Consider the following 18,445-nt stretch of genomic DNA (forward strand, 5'->3'; position numbering starts at 1 on the left):
TCTAATGGAGGCCATTTACTTCTCCCAGACATTTACACATACTCCTGTGCTTATAGAGAACCGTTAAGTCATGGAGCCTCCGAAGATTTGACATGATATAAAGGTCTACATATACCACGTTCGAATGGCACTGCTGTGAAATATAATATAACTTGTAGGCAAGAGAAGACGTTCTAAAGCCCTTGAGAGTTAAAATCAGGACGTGAAACGCCTGCAAAATGTGAAAAGGTAGTGAAAAACCTCACTGTCTTCAGTAGAGCAATATTATTCCTTAGAATATCACCTACAGAAATGTCCTTTGTCAGTTCTGCACATCATCTGTAGAGGATTTGCTCTTATGACGTGAGTTCAGGATAAAAAAAATCAGGTATGTGCACTCAAGCGCAGAGGACTTGGCCTAAAACTGGTATTTAGAGGGCATCATAACGAATAGATGGTATAGCTCTCAGTGCCGAGTCTGGTGCACCCTTGCATGCAAAGAAAAAACCTGCAAAAAAAATCTATCAAATGTAAGTGGTAGTATGCAATGCTCATTTCTAGCAATGTGAAGGAGCCGCTGACTTTGTTTTCTTGCTAAAATATTCACTCCACAATAATTGACATGCTTGGAAAAAAAGAAAACCAGCCCTGAAAGTGAACACTGTTTTGCACTTTACTGGAAGTTTCAACAACCGACTTGTCAAAAATCATTGGCCGCCCTTCTTCAACCATCCATTTTGTAATGCTCTTAGTCTTTCCTGCCCAGGTGACTTCCTTTACTCAAGTGAGTACGGAAATTACTCAGGTTGGCGTGAATGATTCTATTTGATGGTTAATGGAAAATATTGGAAAGCCACTTAAGCGAGGAGAAGAGGAAGATGAAAGTGTGGAGAGGATGAAAAGAAGCCTTCAATGTTCTGAGGAGCAACTGAATGTTGCACGCTGCTTGCACACTCATGAAAGGCTCTTTTGAGAAACGAGGGTCTGACAGAATCATGTTTCGTAATGGCAAACTGTCAAGTTCACCAACTCTGTGTTGACATCGGTGACTTCTGTAGGATGTTTGGATGTGATTAGCTACTTCACTGTTATTAGGCATGACATAATCTTGATGCTATTTTTGAAATGTCATATTTCCACAACTTCAAACCATGTTTATTCTCATATAAATCTAACTTTATTACTGTTAGTTCACAAACCAGAAAAAGTATAAATCATTGATCAGTGGTTCACAACTTGATTTGCTTCAGTGTAACCCATATTTTATGTGGTCTTGATCATATTTTATTTTACTTATAAGTAATAAGTTTGCTCTTGGTTTAAGTGTGAGGATATGTAAAGCAATCTCTCCATGTAGTGATTTGTCAATTTCTTCTAGCTTCTACCAAGTGACAGATGCATTGCACCAAAATACTGTAGATTTTATTTGGAAATGTCTTTTAAAAGCTGAAAAATATGTTTTTCTCTTAACTTTGCACAACTGAGAGCTTAATTAATTGTATTAATTAACCCCAATTAACCCCCCCACCCCACTCCACCACACCACACCCCACCACACCGTCTGAGATGCTATCAACCCTTTTTTACATTGTCATCAACCCCTTGAGAAACACTAGAATAAAATATGAGTTTTCTATTTTACCCATTGTTTTTTTGTTTTTTTTCTTATTTACTTGTGCCATGCTATTTGTGTTACTGACCATACATATTGCAATGTTCTCAATTTATTTTTATTTTTTTTATTTACAGCTTAATTGGTACCACATTAAAGGCACACAAACATATAAATGTTAAATTATGTACAAATATACAGAATAAATAACTCTCATCCACACTTGTACAAAATAAAGCTATGGTGCTCTTCTATACAGTAAAACATTTCAAGGCTCAACACAATAACTTGTGTGCATATTTTCTCTATACATATATAGATATATATATATATTTTCTTTTCTTCTCCAGCCACATAATGAAGATAAAACACCCTGCATAATTGTCATGCTGAAAGAAAATAGTCAAATATGATTCGTGTCGAAAGGAACTTTAAACAACATTATTTTACAAACCAGAAGCTACACTACTCAGTTTTCCTATGGGAAAAAATGGCATAGACTGTGCGGCCCCACAACGTGATTGTCATCAACCACCTTTAAATAGCATTTTGAGTAGTGCAATTATTTTCTTTTCATTTTCTCCATGGATGCCCAGCAGAGTTTTTGTCCATATCAGAAGCAGTGGAGGTCTGAGCAAGTGGGTCGGTATGACATAATTTTTGAACAAACTCTCCAGGCGTGTTGATAATTTCAGGTGAGACGCCAATTTCAGGCATGATAAATGAGCCCAGTCATAAAGTCTGACCTCAGGGTCAAAACAATAGCCACTTGGCAAGCTACTTGCTGTTGATGACGCCTTATTTATTAAAAAATACAATTTTCAGACATCTTGAGATCTAAGTACCACCATTATTTAATATTTAATGAACAACAACTGTGTTGGGCATGTTTAATTCAAAGCTTAGCAAATCAGGGAATGTTTTAACTAACCATAAATGTTCTGTCTGACAGGGAAAAATAAAGAAAACATGTTTTCTTCCATTGCTACAGATAAACAGAGCTTAAAGATTTGCCACGTACATAATAAGAGATACACAGATAGAAATGTAAAGTGACTCTATGCTAGTCTCCCCTACCATGTAGCAAACATAAAGAGAATGCATTAACCACAATGCAAAAGAAAAGTTCTGGTATCAAAGCCAATCTTGTCCAACTCTGTGACTCTTTCTGTGTGATTGGAAATGTGTTAGAATGTATAATCCATCATCTGCAATGTCCAATAGCATGCTAGAGCTAAAGGTCCACCTGAAATTAGACATTGTGTCAGCATCAAATGATTGTATCATGAGAATTGCCTCTACTCCAAAGTTGTTGTATTATATCTCTTGGGCTAAATCAGAAATCAGAATGGACTGTCAAGGCACTTGGAGTATCATTTGTCAAATCAAAATATACAGTGTACTTATCTCAGTTGAAAGTCGTTTGATGCTCTAAGACTTCTAAATAGTCTGGTTCGGCATGTAAATTGGCTTTGAGCTCAAAGTACTCATTTTTAGTCTGTTCCACCATGACCTTCCTCGGCCTCGTATAAACGAGAGTTTCCATTAGTTTCAGCTCTTTGTGGTGGTTGGGGACTTGCATGTCCACAGCTGGTTGTAGCTGTGATATGTTTTTCCTGAGGTATTCGGTGAGGCTGAGCTGTTGGAGCTCCCGTTCTCTTTCTAAGATGTTCTTGTACAAGGAGCTTGCATCTCCCAAACTTACAAACTCAGCGGGGTAGTCGGTGACGGCCCTGAACTTCACGTTAGGGAGGGATTCGTTGTCCTTTTCAAGGATGCTATGGCAGATATGCTTAGGTTTATCGCTATCGTAGTCATCTAACTCGTAGTCTTTGTGCTGAGAGCAGTAACTGGGGTTCCTGCAGACCTGAATGATGGGGCTATGGGAAGGTTCGTCGTACATGCTGGGTCCTTGCCTTTCAGTTACGTGGTGGGTGGTTTTCTGGCCATACATGCTGTAGTGCAGGTGGATGGGACTGCTCTCGCGAGGTTGCTCCTCGGCCTGTTTCTTTTTGGCATGTCTCCGCTGACGGTGTAGCACAAACACGACAATCCCGGCAGCGCAGAAAATGACGGTCAGGAAGAGGATGAGAAGGCAGAGGATGAGCACCGATAGTGGCACTGCATCTGTAATTGACCGGAAGAAGCCGCTGGTGCCGCCCTCCGGTGCAGTCGTGACTGGGATACTGTCCTCGGTGCCTCCAGGTAAGGACTTATAGGTTACCAAGCCGGGGCAGAGAACATCATGCTTCAGGTTTCTGACCTCAGCAGTAGACAGTTTTTTAGGAGTGTGGCATAAGATGGCACCCACCACTGTTTCCTTGCTAAGCTTTTCCACCCACTGTTTGAGGCTGACCAAATCACAAGTGCAGTCCCAAGGATTGTCCTCAAGATAAATCTGCTCCAAATATTTAAGCTGGTCCAACGCATTACTCACCGGTAAGTGCATAAAGACATTTTTCCTTAGGTTTAATTTCACCAAGGGCACATTACGAAATATTTGTGCAGGGAGAGTGTTGAGTCGGTTGTTGTTTAGGTACAGGAGCTTCAGATTTGTCAAAGGGTTGAATGATCCAGCCTCAATCTCTTTGATCACATTATACTCTAAGTACAAATTTTCCAGGTTGTGAAGGCCAAGAAACATTGTTGCAGATATTTTCTCTATCCTGTTTCCATTAAGGTGAAGCTTTTTCAGGTTGCTCAAACTCAGAAATGTTTCATTGTCAATGTAGTCTATTTGGTTGTTTGCCAAATTGAGCAATTCCAAACTGTCGTATGTCACAAAATCATATTTGAAAAGTCTTTGTATCATATTTCCTGTCAAAACCAGCATGGTAGGGCTTTGTTGAAGAATGCCTAGATCAGATATCCTTTGAACGCCTCGGTCCTCACAGTGCATTAAAAAACCCACTGTGACACAAGGCCCTAGGCCGTTTGCAGGTGTAGGTATCTTTGCATCATCTTTCGCATTCGGTATCTGAACAACCTTAGTGGACGGGGTGACAACCATGTCTAGAGACTTCGATGGCTCTTCGAGGTTGATGTCAGCATGAGAGGGGCAAAGTGATTCCCTTTTGACCCTAGCCAAAGAGGTGCCCCTAAGATTTTCAGGCCTGTTGCAAACCACCTCGCCAATGGATGACTGCGCTCGCATGTTCTCAATCCAGACCTTTAAATGTAAGATTTCGCAGTTACACACCCAGTCATTCTCCTCCAACTGGAGCTCAATGATACGACCAATATGCTCCAGGAAACCCACGTACGGCAGTGTCTGCAGCTTGTTCCCACGCAGATCCAAATGTGTCAGAGGCACAAAGCGGAAAATGTTGCTCGGAAGGAACTCAATCTCATTGTCATTGAGGATCAGAACTTTAAGACGGACAAGCTTGCTGAAGGCCCCAGGCTCCACGACCCGGATAAAGTTGGTGTCAGCCTGAAGGTATTCCAAATTTACTAAGCCGTGAAATGTGTCCTCCTTCAGCATGACCAGGTAATTTCTGTTTATGTGCAACTTTCTCAGGGATCCCAGAGCACTGAACACACCAGGTTCAAGCTCCTGTATGCTGTTTTCACCGAGATGTAAGGTGACGACGTTCTTGAAAGCATCCATATCCGTTGCAAGTAACTCCACTAAGTTATTTTTGTATAGATTTAGATGAAAAGGTTTATTTGACGGTACTTCGACATCTGACATTTTGCTTATGTTGCGCTTCTCACAGTTTATGTACAACTGACCATCTGTCTCTTCACAGGTGCACAAAGATTTGCAAGCTCCATCGTACAACACCTTAGACTCAGTATCTCCAAAACTAGCACCAGCAAAGAAGGAGCAAACGAAAACAATCCTGGCCAGCATTTTGTTCTTCTTCAGTATATCTAAAAAGACAACACAGGAGAGAGAAGGAAAGGTAATTACTGAGAGCAGTTAGCAAACTCATAAAATAGCTATGTGCAGAACACTGAATTATAGGAAGTTCACAGTGTGGAATCTAATAAACTAATCAGGATATGATTCGGGAATCTAATCTGTGCATATAAACAGATATTCAAAGCTGCTAAATTATTAAAGCTATTACAAGTGTTGCTAACATATTGCATTTTATTATTGCATACAAGCAGTGAGTGGAACTCCAGAACTCTTTATAACTAACACTGTAATAGTCCTAAATGAATAATTTGGTTGCGTCTTTGATGATGATGATGATGATGATAATAGTGGTGATTATATCACATTAGGGAAATAATTAAGTATTTAAAATTATTGGGATAATTATATTCAAATCAAGAAACCGACTTATGCTTATATGCCACGCAATTTGTAAATTAAAAAAATGAACAAATGATTTCACCTTTTTTTTCACAACAAAGGGAAATAATTTGTATGCATGCATAGCCTATATTTTACATGACAAACTGAATGATTTTTAATTTACATCAATCCTCAGCAGCAGGCACCCTGTGAGACTTTGCATAATTAGACTGGTTTTCCTGACCCTGTTACCTCTAACATCTGGATGAGTGTGCTTTAAGATGTGTCCTATACTGCCAACAATTATACCTCAGAATTCATTTGAATGAAACAGAAGAACGTTGTCCATAAACACTGCACAAGTCAAGGACCTCAGTATGAACATTCTCACAAGAACAGGTTCTTCCACATTAATCTTGTAGATCTATATTGTGTGTCTTATTTGTATTGGTTAGGAGCCAAGAACTGGACTCCTCAGCGAATGACTCGTTTAATGAGTTCTTATCTAATGATTTGGAAAAAAAAGAAAAAGTTATTTTTCTAAATTCATTCCACAAAATTACCAAAACACTTCTTTTCATGAAACTGCTAAGAAATTAGACTTGTCAAGAGGAATCAGTTCAAGAATCATTAAATAAAAATGATTCCTATGACTAATTAAAAGGGTTTTCAGGACTGATGAAGATCATCTCCAATGTTTCAATGATATATTCAAGTTGAAAATCAAAAGTAAGAGATCCCTATATGAACTCAAACATTTCTCATAAAATTTGTCCCAGACCAAATGATCTGATCTATCCAAATTAATTTTAAAGTTGCTGCCTTAAATTTAAGTACAATCAGCTTGTATGTTTAAGTCATTTCAACTTAAAATACATTGAACTGACTTAAAAAAAAAATAGTTGAATCTTATAAAAAAAAGTTGAAAATTGCTTAACTTATTTTGATGAGTTAAATCAATGTAAAAAACATGTTGTCATAAATTATTGATCATATATTTATTTTTTTACAGAGTAAATTATATATAGTATATGTCAACAGTTGTTTAATATGCTTATTTTTATCTTTTATAAGGAACTTTATGAGAGACATATAGGACAAAGTTATGAAATAGCAACGTCTTCCTCATACATTTCCACTGAAGGAAAATAACCACACACTATAATTTGTTATTATGTCATTTAAAGCAACATAACACAGTTCTATGTAAATGAACTGAAACATAAAACACCCCAGAGTCCCAGTGAATCTTAGAGGAATGAAAGACTTCCCAATTGTATTGACATGAAATCAAACATTGAATGGTCCGGCATGCCACATGACACCGACAGGCTGCGTGCGCTGACAGCTCTGAGCAAACACAGCGTGTGAAGAGAACAAAGATGGTTTTCGTCGTCTCTCTTGAGGACGCAGGTAGACAGGCAGTGGAAGGGGGCGGGGGCATAAATAAAATTAGATTAAAAGATTACAAAAACTGCGGAGAAAATTAATGCTTGCATGTCATGCTAGATGACAGGACAAAGAAGGGGGGGGGGAAACTGTCCCATTCCTATTTTTAGCAAGCAGTGTGTGGTTGACAGTAAGGAGAGAATTTGTGGTCCATTAAGAGCCAGTGAAGCCTACATATTGTGCTCTCATGCATTTAAGCAGAGCCTAATATCCATCTACTTAACTATCTATCTATATACACACATACGCACATATAGCTCGACCCGTGAGTCCTCATCCCTCAGATCTCCACCCACCCTGCCTGTCTAACCTGCTCCACATGGGAACATCTGTCCTGATACAGCAAATTTCTCTGTCTTTCTCTCACACGGTTACCCAAAGCATAGGCCATCTCATAAGAAAGAGAAGTGACGAATGATATGTTTGATCTCTCAATTGTTACTCCTCATAAATAGTGAAGGGATTAAATGTACAATTGGAGATCTTTGCTTTAGACTTTTTTTAAAACTGAGAAATAGACCCTATCATCTCACATCCACTATTTTTAGAAGAAATCTCAACAATGTCATGCTCTGATTGGCTGCGTCCAAAGTCGCATACTCTCTTGAGTGGGTATTTATTTTGAACAAGTAATTGCTTCACGACCGCTAAAACAGTATGTTCTATATAGTATGAATGTGTGTAATATTAATGTAATCTGGACATACTTTGTTCGCCATTCGTTCGTCATTATCATGTGACCTTCCAGCGTCAGTTGCGTCGATTCACTGCCATCCGCAAATCCTCTCCCGTGGCCTCATGGGATAGGAAAGTGTCCATCGTATGCACACTTCAGAATCTCACCGGAAGTCATCCGGGTACTTTTTATTTTCTTCATTCGAGTACTCTTTTATGAGTACTGTGAATTCGGAAATACTTCTGTTGTCACATACTGTTTTTTCGCCTAGTATATAGTGTGTGATTTTGGATACAGCCAGCGACCAAAATACACTCTACATATAAAAAAAGGTTTTAAAAGGGGTTTTCACAGTGATGCCATAGAATAACCATTTTGGGTTTCATTAAACAGTTCTCAAAAGAACCTTTTTCCTTAATGTGAAGGATATTTTCATAATCCAAGAACCGTTTTTCCACTGTAAACAACTTTTTGTGCAATGGAACGGTTCCATGTTTCTTTAATGGAAAAATAGATGTCAATGAAGAACCTTTATTTTTAACAGTGTACATAAGGATTATAGGGTAGTAAAATGAGTGTGGATAGTATTGTAATGTAATATTTGATTTTATATTGAAATCTTTTAATTGTAGACTTGGTATCTTGTCAAACCTGAGCACATTTTGAGACACTGTTGAGATCTCTTTTGAAATACATATTAGATTACTTTGGTTCTTTTTACCAGTAAAAAATACAAATCTAAAAAAGCAGAAAACCTTAGCAAATGTCTCCATTTGCTTTCTATTTAATCTCTTTGCTGTCTTGGAGAAACAATTAAGATGTTACAAAGATCTCCTTTGGGTTTTACTCTCATACGTCCACCTTAATTCTTTAGTATTGACGATGCACTTTTGTTCAAATGAATTCTGAGGTTACTGATGAATTGTTAGAATAATCAATAGGACAGATCTTGATGTATGCTTATCCAGGATGTCTAAGACTAAGAGAGACAATTGAGATGTTAAACATATTTTATTTGTGATTTTTGAAATTCTGAATTTCAAAGCTGACATATGCAAGCCCCGGTAACCAGTGAGAAAGGAAGAGATCCATATATGCTGTATCTACCCCACTGCATTGTACACATATGTATGTATAGATATGCAAATTTGCCAGTTCCACTGAACATTAGACCAGAATAAAAAGACTCGCAATTGAAGAATCCATCAAAGCAGCGCATCTGTGAATGTTTGATGACATATGAGGTGTATGTACCGTGAAATGTTCAAATAAATTAAAGCAAATAAAAATAACCCTCAAGGCTATTTTGTAGGACTCTAGTGAACTTGTTTGTAGCTGAGCACTTCATATATCCATAACAGAGGAAATATATTGCATGCTTCTCGCTTCCACTATCACAATTCAGTGTCTTTTGTTTTGAGGCAAGAACAAAAATAATAATTGTATATAGTGTGTGATTTTGGATACAGCCAGTGACCAAAATACACTCTACATATAAAAAAAGGTTTTAAAAGGGGTTTTCACAGTGATGCCATAGTATAACCATTTTGGGTTTCATTAAACAGTTCTCAAAATAACCTTTTTCCTTAAAGTGAAGGATATTTTCATTGTATGAAATATTGTAAGATATGTATAGATCTGCAAATTTGCCAGTTCCACTGAACATTAGACCAGAATAAAAAGACTCGCAATTGAAGAATCCATCACAGCAGTGCATCGGTGAATGTTTGATGACATATGAGGTGTATGTACCGTGAAATGTTCAAATAAATTAAAGCAAATAAAAATAACCCTCAAGGCTATTTTGTAGGACTCTAGTGAACTTGTATGTAGCTGAGCACTTCATATATCCATAACAGAGGAAATATATTGCGTGCTTCTCGCTTCCACTATCACAATTCAGTGTCTTTTGTTTTGAGGCAAGAAAAAAGTAATAATTGTATGGCCCCATGTGCTGTTTACCTGCGATGCTGCATTCCAATCGCTTGCAACCCTACAGCAACACAAGCAGATTTTTCTACCAGCTGCCCAGTGGAGCAAATCTAGACCGAGCTAGTTTGCAGCTAACTGCAAATTGCAAAGTAAAAGTGTTTGGGTCATTGTAATTATTTATTTATTTATTATATTTGGAGCTCATTTGAATCTTTATAGAAACTCATGACGCTAACCTTTTTGCAAGGGAAATTATATTTGATCCAGGCCCAGGAGAAGTATTGTTTGTAGACAGCAGGCATTGTCTTGCTTGAGCAGTTTGAGAGAATAGCTGCTGTCTCGGACACAATTCTAAGGGTTGGTCATTCATTATTTATCTGATCAGTAATGAAACACCACCAGAACAAGGTTGGCCAATGAAGCATGGCAATCAATGGCGGTGGTCCTGTCAAAGAGGAGCAAATCAACTCCTTAAACCAAACCACAAAGCCATCCCATCATTTGCATAATCTGCTTACCATATGCTATTTAAAGGACAGGTACAACTTTAATTTCCCTAGTCTTTTGCAAGTATTGTCTTATCTTTCATGTCTCCTGTGGAACTGGTGTCAAACCAATTCAGTCCTCCGTCTTTTAACATGACAAACGTGACATTTTTACGAGACAATACGGTTAGGGTTACAACCTCATTCCAGGTAGAATAATTTAGGTCTAGTAAGCTTCCATTATAGAAGTGTGTTAAAAAATCAGGACACTCATTTATTATCCACACACAAGGTACAACATAAGGACTTTAATTTGGGGTTTTAATTATTTTTAAAAGGTGACTGCATCATTTTAATGCAAACAAACAAAACATTTGATCCTGGGGTCAAAGTTTATATGCATAAATTGAAAGTGGCTCTGTTTCAAATCCTGTCTTACTGAAATGGACCTTGACCAGTACATTAACAAAAATCATTCTTATAAGCATACAAATGCACAGTACACAAACTATTTTTAACCCATTTTTATTTTTTAACATGGCAAACAGCAAAAAGATATAAACATACAGAAAGCTAAAGTTAACTGCATTTACCTGTCGTTAACTGCATTTACCTGTCTACCTTACACTTTTTCTGCGACGTTGTGTTCTTTCTCAGACTCAGTGATATGTATACTGCAAGTTCTCATAGGAGATTGTCTCTTAGCCCTCCTTTTTGCTCTTTCAATCGAATAACTTACAATATACATCTACATTCCATCTGTTATCACAAAACCCACGATGCACAACAAAGAAACAGCTACAGTCACTGTGTCCTTTTACAAGTCTAAAGAAACTTCCACTGTAAAGAACTTTATGTGCAATGGAAAAGTTATATGGATCCCTGTGAAGGCCTCCCTCCCCTCCCTTTACCTCTCTACAGATAAAGCGTTGTCGGGATAATTCCGGTTCGCGTGGGTACGTGGAAGCGATACAAATTCTGTATTATTCATTTTAAGGCCAGACAAGTAGTTTGTTGAGGGTTGGTTTGTAGGGAAGGACTACACGCCTGCGCACATATATTCAAACGCACATACCTATAGACTGAACTCGTAATACGCATGTGCACGCCATCGGCATCGTTCTCACTGGTTCGCGTTTTTGAAGTTTGCGCAGAAAGAACTTAAGAGTTTTCTGTTAAAACGGTGTCGTGTTAGCGACCCCTAAGTTAATAACTAAGGATCATTGTGACGGAAGTGAATCAATCAAACTAACTTTAGCTGGACAATAACTTTATTCTAGAGCTGCTATAAAGCCAAAACACTTTACTTTAATTTCCTATTATCATTGTAAAGCTGCTTTGGAACAATCTACATTGTTAAAAGCGCTATATAAATGAAGATGACTTGACTTGACGTTAAAGGTTCGTCATGGAACCATTTATTATTAAGAGTGAAGAAAACAACATCATGTTGTTGCCTACATTTTGGAACCGCATTAGTGTTGTGAGTGTGCCTATGATGCCCATGTAAGATTTGGAGCCTATAGATCATCCCTGTGCACCAAATTTCTAATTTCTCATATTATGATATGCATGTATTTATCACAGCTATAGGAGGGGAAGAAGTGCTGTGTGCTTTCTTCCAAATGTGTTGCACAACAAATGTGCCGTAATTATTTTGCTGGAATTAGCCGTTAGATCTACCAGATGAAACCAAATACGTTCACAAAATCAAACATCTGGATGTAACAGATGTACCTCTCCCTGCAAATTAGCATCACAACAGGAAGTTGTTCTCACTTTTTCTGCTCTCCATTTGATTTTCCCCTTCACTGCAGTTTATTCTAATAGACCACGCTTCCGTGATCCCATTTTATTGGTTATAAAGTAAAGCAAGCATCACTGTTGCTCATATTCAGGGTTAGTGATTTGAACAAACCCCGAACCCAAAGTATTAAACTTTGATGCAAAACTCATGCCAGTTGTGCAATGGTTGTAAAATACCTAAAAAATGAGAAGGACCAATTAACATTGCACTTGCACTAATAAATAACCCCCCAAACACCTTAGCACCATTCATATGTTCTTAAGAAAAAATAAATAATAATATCAGTCTGTCTAATATGGTGTTAGCTTACATGTGTACAAGAAAAAGATATAAATAATGTTCAGAACTTTATATAATTTTCTCAGTCACTGAAGCAAATGAAGTGGAAGAATGACAGCAGTGGGTCTGACACAGAGCTGACATCTTAAAATTATATAGTGCTGCATTTCTAGATTAATCATATGAGCGTCCACGTCGTTCAGCTCTGTGAATTACGTTTTTGCCTGAAGCTTATGAAAAAGACTGCAGCTAATGAGACAAACACAGAAGATATTACAGAGATGTAATCATTTAATAAAATAGCCGTCGCTTTTAACAGCTTTCCAACTGTTTTCCTTTTATAGCACTTTAAACTAGATATATTCGTTAACACTTTACAATAAGTTCCCATTAGTTAACATTAGTGAATGCATTAACTAACAATGAGCAATACATTTGTTACTGTTTTTTAATAATCTTTGTTACGTTAGTTGATAAAAATACAATGGTTCATTGTTTGTTCTAGAGATGCACAGATGTATTGATGGCCAATCATTGGCCGATTGTTTAGAAACAGCCGATGATCATGACCGATTATATCCTGTCAATCAAAAGGGGACGGAAAAATGTGTGAGACTACAACTCATACTGTGTGTGAAGAAAATCACTCTTGTGTTGAATTCAGGGCAAGTTAATGCAACAATAACGCATTAACAGTTAAAAAATTGTTAAAGCAGGCTCTGTTTGACACTATGAATTACCCGTAGTTCAAGCCAGGGTTGCAGGTTTGAGTTTTTCCCTACACTAAACATTATTTGTAGTGCGCCCCCATCCAATAATTGCAAAGAGCTTTGTGCTTTGTTACTTCTGATAAGAAACATAAGATAAAGATAAGTCTCAGATTTCAAATTCGGTCAATTTTTATCACAAAATTCAAACAATAAATGGCATTTGATGCTCTTAAATGGGACGTGACAGATCGCTGTAGCACCTCAGGTCTTGTCTTCCTCTTTAATAAAAGTTACAGCACGAAAAAAAAAACATGAATGAATATTAGAAGGTATGTTGAAAGATACAGTACAACTTACTGAAATGAATCATGTGTCATGTAATCGCCCAATCAGTGTTTCAACCACGTATAGGCGTCAGTAAAAGATCTTGTGAACAATGTCTTGTGAATAAAGGGATAGTTCACCCAAAAATAAAAATTAGCCCATGATTTACTCACCCTGAAGCCATCCTATGTGTATATGACATTCTTCTTTCAGACAAATACAATCAGAGTTATATTAAAAAATGTCCTGGCTCTTCCAAGCTTGATAATGAGAGTGATTGGCTGTTTGTCTTTGAAAGTCCATCAAAGCGCATCTATCCATCATAAAAGTGCTTCGCTCGTATCTGGGGGTTAATAAAGGTCTTCTGAAGTGAAGCGATGCGTTCGTGTAAGAAAAATATCCATATTTAATACTTTATTGACTAAAATAACTAGCTTCCGGCAGACGGCCGTACACATTGACTTACGCCAAAAGAGTAACCCTTGAACTTGACGCACAACGTAATGACGCCAATTGACGCCTCTCGCGGTTCAAACAAGGCAACTGCGTTCGTCATTACGTCGTGTATTTATTATTTAATAATATTATTATTTATTATTAAATATGGATATTTTTCTTACACAAACGTTTATTAACGTCTAATAAACGCCTTTATTAACCGCCGGAGACGCGTGGAGCTCTTTAATAGTAAATAGATGCGCTTCGATGGACTTCCAAACACTGAAAAAAAAAATTACATCCCCAAGTCAAAAATTTCAAGTGACCGATAACATCTAAATTTTTCAATTAGTCTGACGTATTATTTCTCATTGAGCCAATGTTAACAGACTATTGCAACAAGAATTTCACTTGGGCCAATTGAAAAATTTAGATGTTATCGGTCACTTGAAATTTTTGATTTGGGAGGGTTACATTTTTTTTACAGTGAAGGCATACAGCCAATCACTCTCATTATCAAGGTTGGAAGAGCCAGGACATTTTTTTTAATATAACTCCGATTGTATTCGTCTGAAAGAAGAATGTCATATACACATAGGATGGCTTCAGGGTGAGTAAATCATTTTTGGGTGAACTATCCATTTAATGTTGCATTTACATCAGGAAAGTTATCCAAAGATCACAGTTGGTTAGTTTGCTATAAAAAAAAATAATAAAAAATAAAAATAAAAAAAAAACACACTAAAGAGGAGCTTATTAACTGTTAATTATATATGTATGCTTGAATAAATTAGTCATGAACACAAGTGGTTAGGAAAACTAACCGAGTTGCATACAGACGTTTCAGTTTTTATTTGAGTGTAATTATTATATCTGCAAATAAATACCAGCTGAATATAATACTTGTGTTGTTAATTTTAACCTCTAATATTACAGTATGTACTAAATGAGAGGGTTCCCTGTATAGTTTGCAGAATTATTTGGGAGAGATCAAACTATCGGTATCGACAGATGTCATTCTGAATCGGCTGTCGGTAACGGGCGGGAGATATTTTGTATCTGTGCATCTCTAGCTTGTTCATGTTAGTGCTCTTCTCCAGTTTTTCCCCTCAATTTGGCCAGGAAAAAAAGGATTTCAATGTTGCCCAGCATCAATAAATCTAACACCTCTAACCGCACAATGTGAATCCTCTAGACAATCACATGTATTTACAAGGGCAACCGTTATCTCAATACAGGGAAAGAAGATCGATGATTTAATTTTCTCAGTGTTGTTTTCATCAACAGACACTGAGCCTTTGATACTGCAGGTGCATTTCTTCCCAACAAAGTTGAGAATAGTTGTTAGTAGCGTGGCAAGCATCACTCATGGATTAGGGGTTTGCTTAAAGTACTAACATTTGGGATACAACTCATCCAGCATCATTTGAGCTACAGACAAGGACTCCAGTTGTGTGCTTACTTTTCGAAGCAATTCGACCAGGTGGTCGATAAAACAGGCAAAAAAATAAACAAATAAATAATTCCCACACAGACAAGGACCTGGGCCATTTCTAGAGACATGGGGGTGAACTCTTTTAACTTGGGCTGGTAAGCAACCATACAGCAATGCACTAAAAATCACTCCAAACTCCTTAGCAACCAAAAGCAATGCCCTAGCAACACTTTGAAGCATTTGAACTGACAAGCACCACTAAAAAAATCCCATTCTCATTACAATGAAATCCTAATTGGTACAATTTTAATCAAGTGTATAATTTTAATCAAGAGCTGCCTCAATACTTTGTAAAATGCAAACATAATTCTGCCAGGTATCGAGATCCAGTGCGCTTGTTTTGACGCACCGGTGATGTTTGTGTCACTGTCGAGCATGTAATCACATAGCTCTCCATAAAGGGAAGTAACCTACAACAGATTGTTGCAGGTTGCCATCCGCAGCATGTCACTGGGGGGACCTTAACATCCAGCGCAGGAGAATGAGGGATGGAGAGATGAAGAGAAAGAGTGGATACTGGGCTCGGGGCAAAGGGATGAGTGAATCAGTGACGCTCCATTTTACCCTGCGCAAATCAGTGGGCTAGCGCAGATGGCCCTTCATTGTGTCTGTGGCACTATGGAGGAAATGATGTGCTCGCCCCAGGGAGACGCCACAACACCCACATATAAGAACAGAGGCCAAAGAAAAGCCCACAGTCCTGTGAAGCTAATAAACTCGCCCACTCGATCATTCACTATTTGTAAAAGTACACTGTTTAATGCTCATGTTCTGTTGATTTTACTAAAAACATGTCAAATCTCTAATTTTACCCACAATTCATTTTTAATATGTACTTCTGACCGTTAGACTGATATTATTGATGCTTTTAACCATCTGTTATATTGCATATGTGACTGTTATCTAAACTCTTAAAATAGAGGTTTGGAACATTGCACAAAAGGTTCTTTAAAGTGAAAAATGTTCTTCAGATTATTGAAATATTCTTAGAAAAAATGGTATTTTTAGGAACTGTTCACTGAAAGGTTCTTTGTGGAAACAAAATTGGTGGATCCATTGCATCGCTACAAACCCCCCTTTTTGGAAACATTATTTTTAAGAGTACAAGGATAGTATTGATTCTGTTTGAGGTAATTGATGCATGCAAAAACATACTGTAATATAAATGCAATAAAACAAACCATAATTGGCATGTACTGTACATGTGTGTCGGAAAATGTTAGATTGTGAAAATGCATTGCATCTGTTCATGTTAAATACTTGGGGTCTTCCAAGACCTCAAAAAGTTGAAATGTTGTTCATAATCAGTGCTGTTAATGGAAAAATGAATTCAATATCAGCATGCTGCCCACATGTATGCATTGATCAGATACGTTTATGCAAAGTGATTTTCGTTTAATCAGCTCATATCCCTGGTGTCGCTCTGCCAGTTAAGCCATTACACATATTAACAATGTTTCTATGTTGTTTTTAACAATAAAAGGACCAGACTCCAGACATATTAATCCTACACATTAATCCTAATGCATATATCTATAGCTATGTACTTATCCTGTGTGTTGCATTCATTAAAACAACAACAACAACAACAACAGCAAATGTTTAGATGTGCACAAACCAATGTTTTTCTTTAACAAATGCATCCAGACTAGTTTAAACCTCTCTAATCATCAAGATAGATTTAATGTGGACTCTGCATATCAATATCTCTTGAGCATCTAGAGAGGGTGCTGCAAACTGCCTCTCCAGACATTAAATTAAGACTTGTCTGTGTGTGTGGGTATGTCTGGCTGTGTGTGTGTGTGTGTGTGTGTGTGTGTGTGTGTGTGTGTGTGTGTGTGTGTGTGTGTGTGTGTGTGTCCATGCCTTTGTGTAAATGTGACTTTGAAGGCGAGCATCTGTGCTGCAGACGGCTACATCACAATGAAGTCACCTGAGTTTCATTTACAGGGATTGAATTTGCAGGGAATGAATAAGTAAAATAAACCTTACAAGGTGTCCTTGAGATCACAGGAGACAGAGTTACATTAGCACTGCCTATTATACTTTTGAAATACTTTCATATTAAAATTAAAATATGCTGTGCTATAAGAGGAGGTGCATTGGAAACTAGCATACCCTATAACTGCAAACAAGTGCTGTGCATTTAGCAATCTAGGCTTTGTGCCAACATTTAAATCTTTAACAAATGTTTAAGACCGTTAAATGATACAAAATCGATCTCATCTGCCGTGATACAAGCAATCATTCATTCTGATCACTTTCAGTCCTATAGAAAAAGAGACAGAAGTGCATGGAATAATCACACTTTGCTTGCTTTGACTTCGGATGTGCCATTAGTAAGCCACTCTTACCCAAATTACGCAGCGCAGGAGTCTTTGTAGCTCCACTTGGCCAAGTTATGTGTGCTTTTGTGGATCAAACAAAACCACCCAGTTTTGCAGCACTTCTCAAAAGGCTTCCCTGGCACGGAAGAGCCCACCGCGCAAAAAGACGCATGGAACAAGTCCAGGTCCAACTTGCCCTCAGCTGTCCATCGCGCAATGATGATTTGTTTTATTATTTACTCATGTGTCCAGTAACGATTTTCCGCATTTTTGGGGGGAGCTTCACGTCTTAGTGTTCAGCTCACAAATAGTCCAGTGGTTGAGAGTTAAAGTCCGCGATTACAATTCAGTATCCTTCGGAGAGAGCCTGACCCCCGCGGTGTCTTATATGATGATGGACATATTCTCTAGCCTCTCGATCTGCCCAGTGAATGAGCTTGTGCTGGAGCTTCACTTCGCTAGAGCTCCTCCCTCCGTACAGTCAAAGGAGCTATCGTGACTCCATATGGAGAGAGAGAGAGAGAGAGAGAGAGAGAGAGAGAGAGAGAGAGAGAGAGAGAGAGAGAGAGAGAGAGAGACCTGAACGCATCCTTGCGCAGCGCGAGCAGGACTTCTGCAGGAGTGTGTAAAGATCTGAGGAAGCTCAGCCATTAGTTATGTTGTTACCTTATGAATAATTGAGG

At 37.9% G+C, this 18,445-nt stretch overlaps 1 protein-coding gene across 1 annotated transcript; it reads right to left on the reverse strand.

Moving 5' to 3' along the window:
• Positions 1–1,656: 1,656 nt before the first annotated feature.
• slitrk6 (SLIT and NTRK-like family, member 6) lies at positions 1,657–18,195 on the reverse strand. The gene is made up of 2 exons (XM_084100488.1): positions 17,790–18,195; positions 1,657–5,467 (listed from the first exon to the last, which is right to left on the reverse strand). The coding sequence occupies exon 2, from the start codon at positions 5,445–5,447 to the stop codon at positions 3,000–3,002; it is 2,448 nt and encodes an 815-aa protein (XP_083956614.1). The 5' UTR covers positions 5,448–5,467; positions 17,790–18,195; the 3' UTR covers positions 1,657–2,999.
• Positions 18,196–18,445: the final 250 nt, after the last annotated feature.

The sequence above is a fragment of the Abramis brama genome (genome assembly GCF_963993115.1).
Source record: "Abramis brama genome assembly, chromosome: 2".
Lineage (NCBI taxonomy): Eukaryota > Metazoa > Chordata > Actinopteri > Cypriniformes > Leuciscidae > Abramis > Abramis brama.

Excerpts from the sequence above, each read along its gene's own strand:
- slitrk6 (XM_084100488.1), bottom strand. The coding sequence starts at position 5,447 with ATGCTGGCCAGGATTGTTTTCGTTTGCTCCTTCTTTGCTGGTGCTAGT.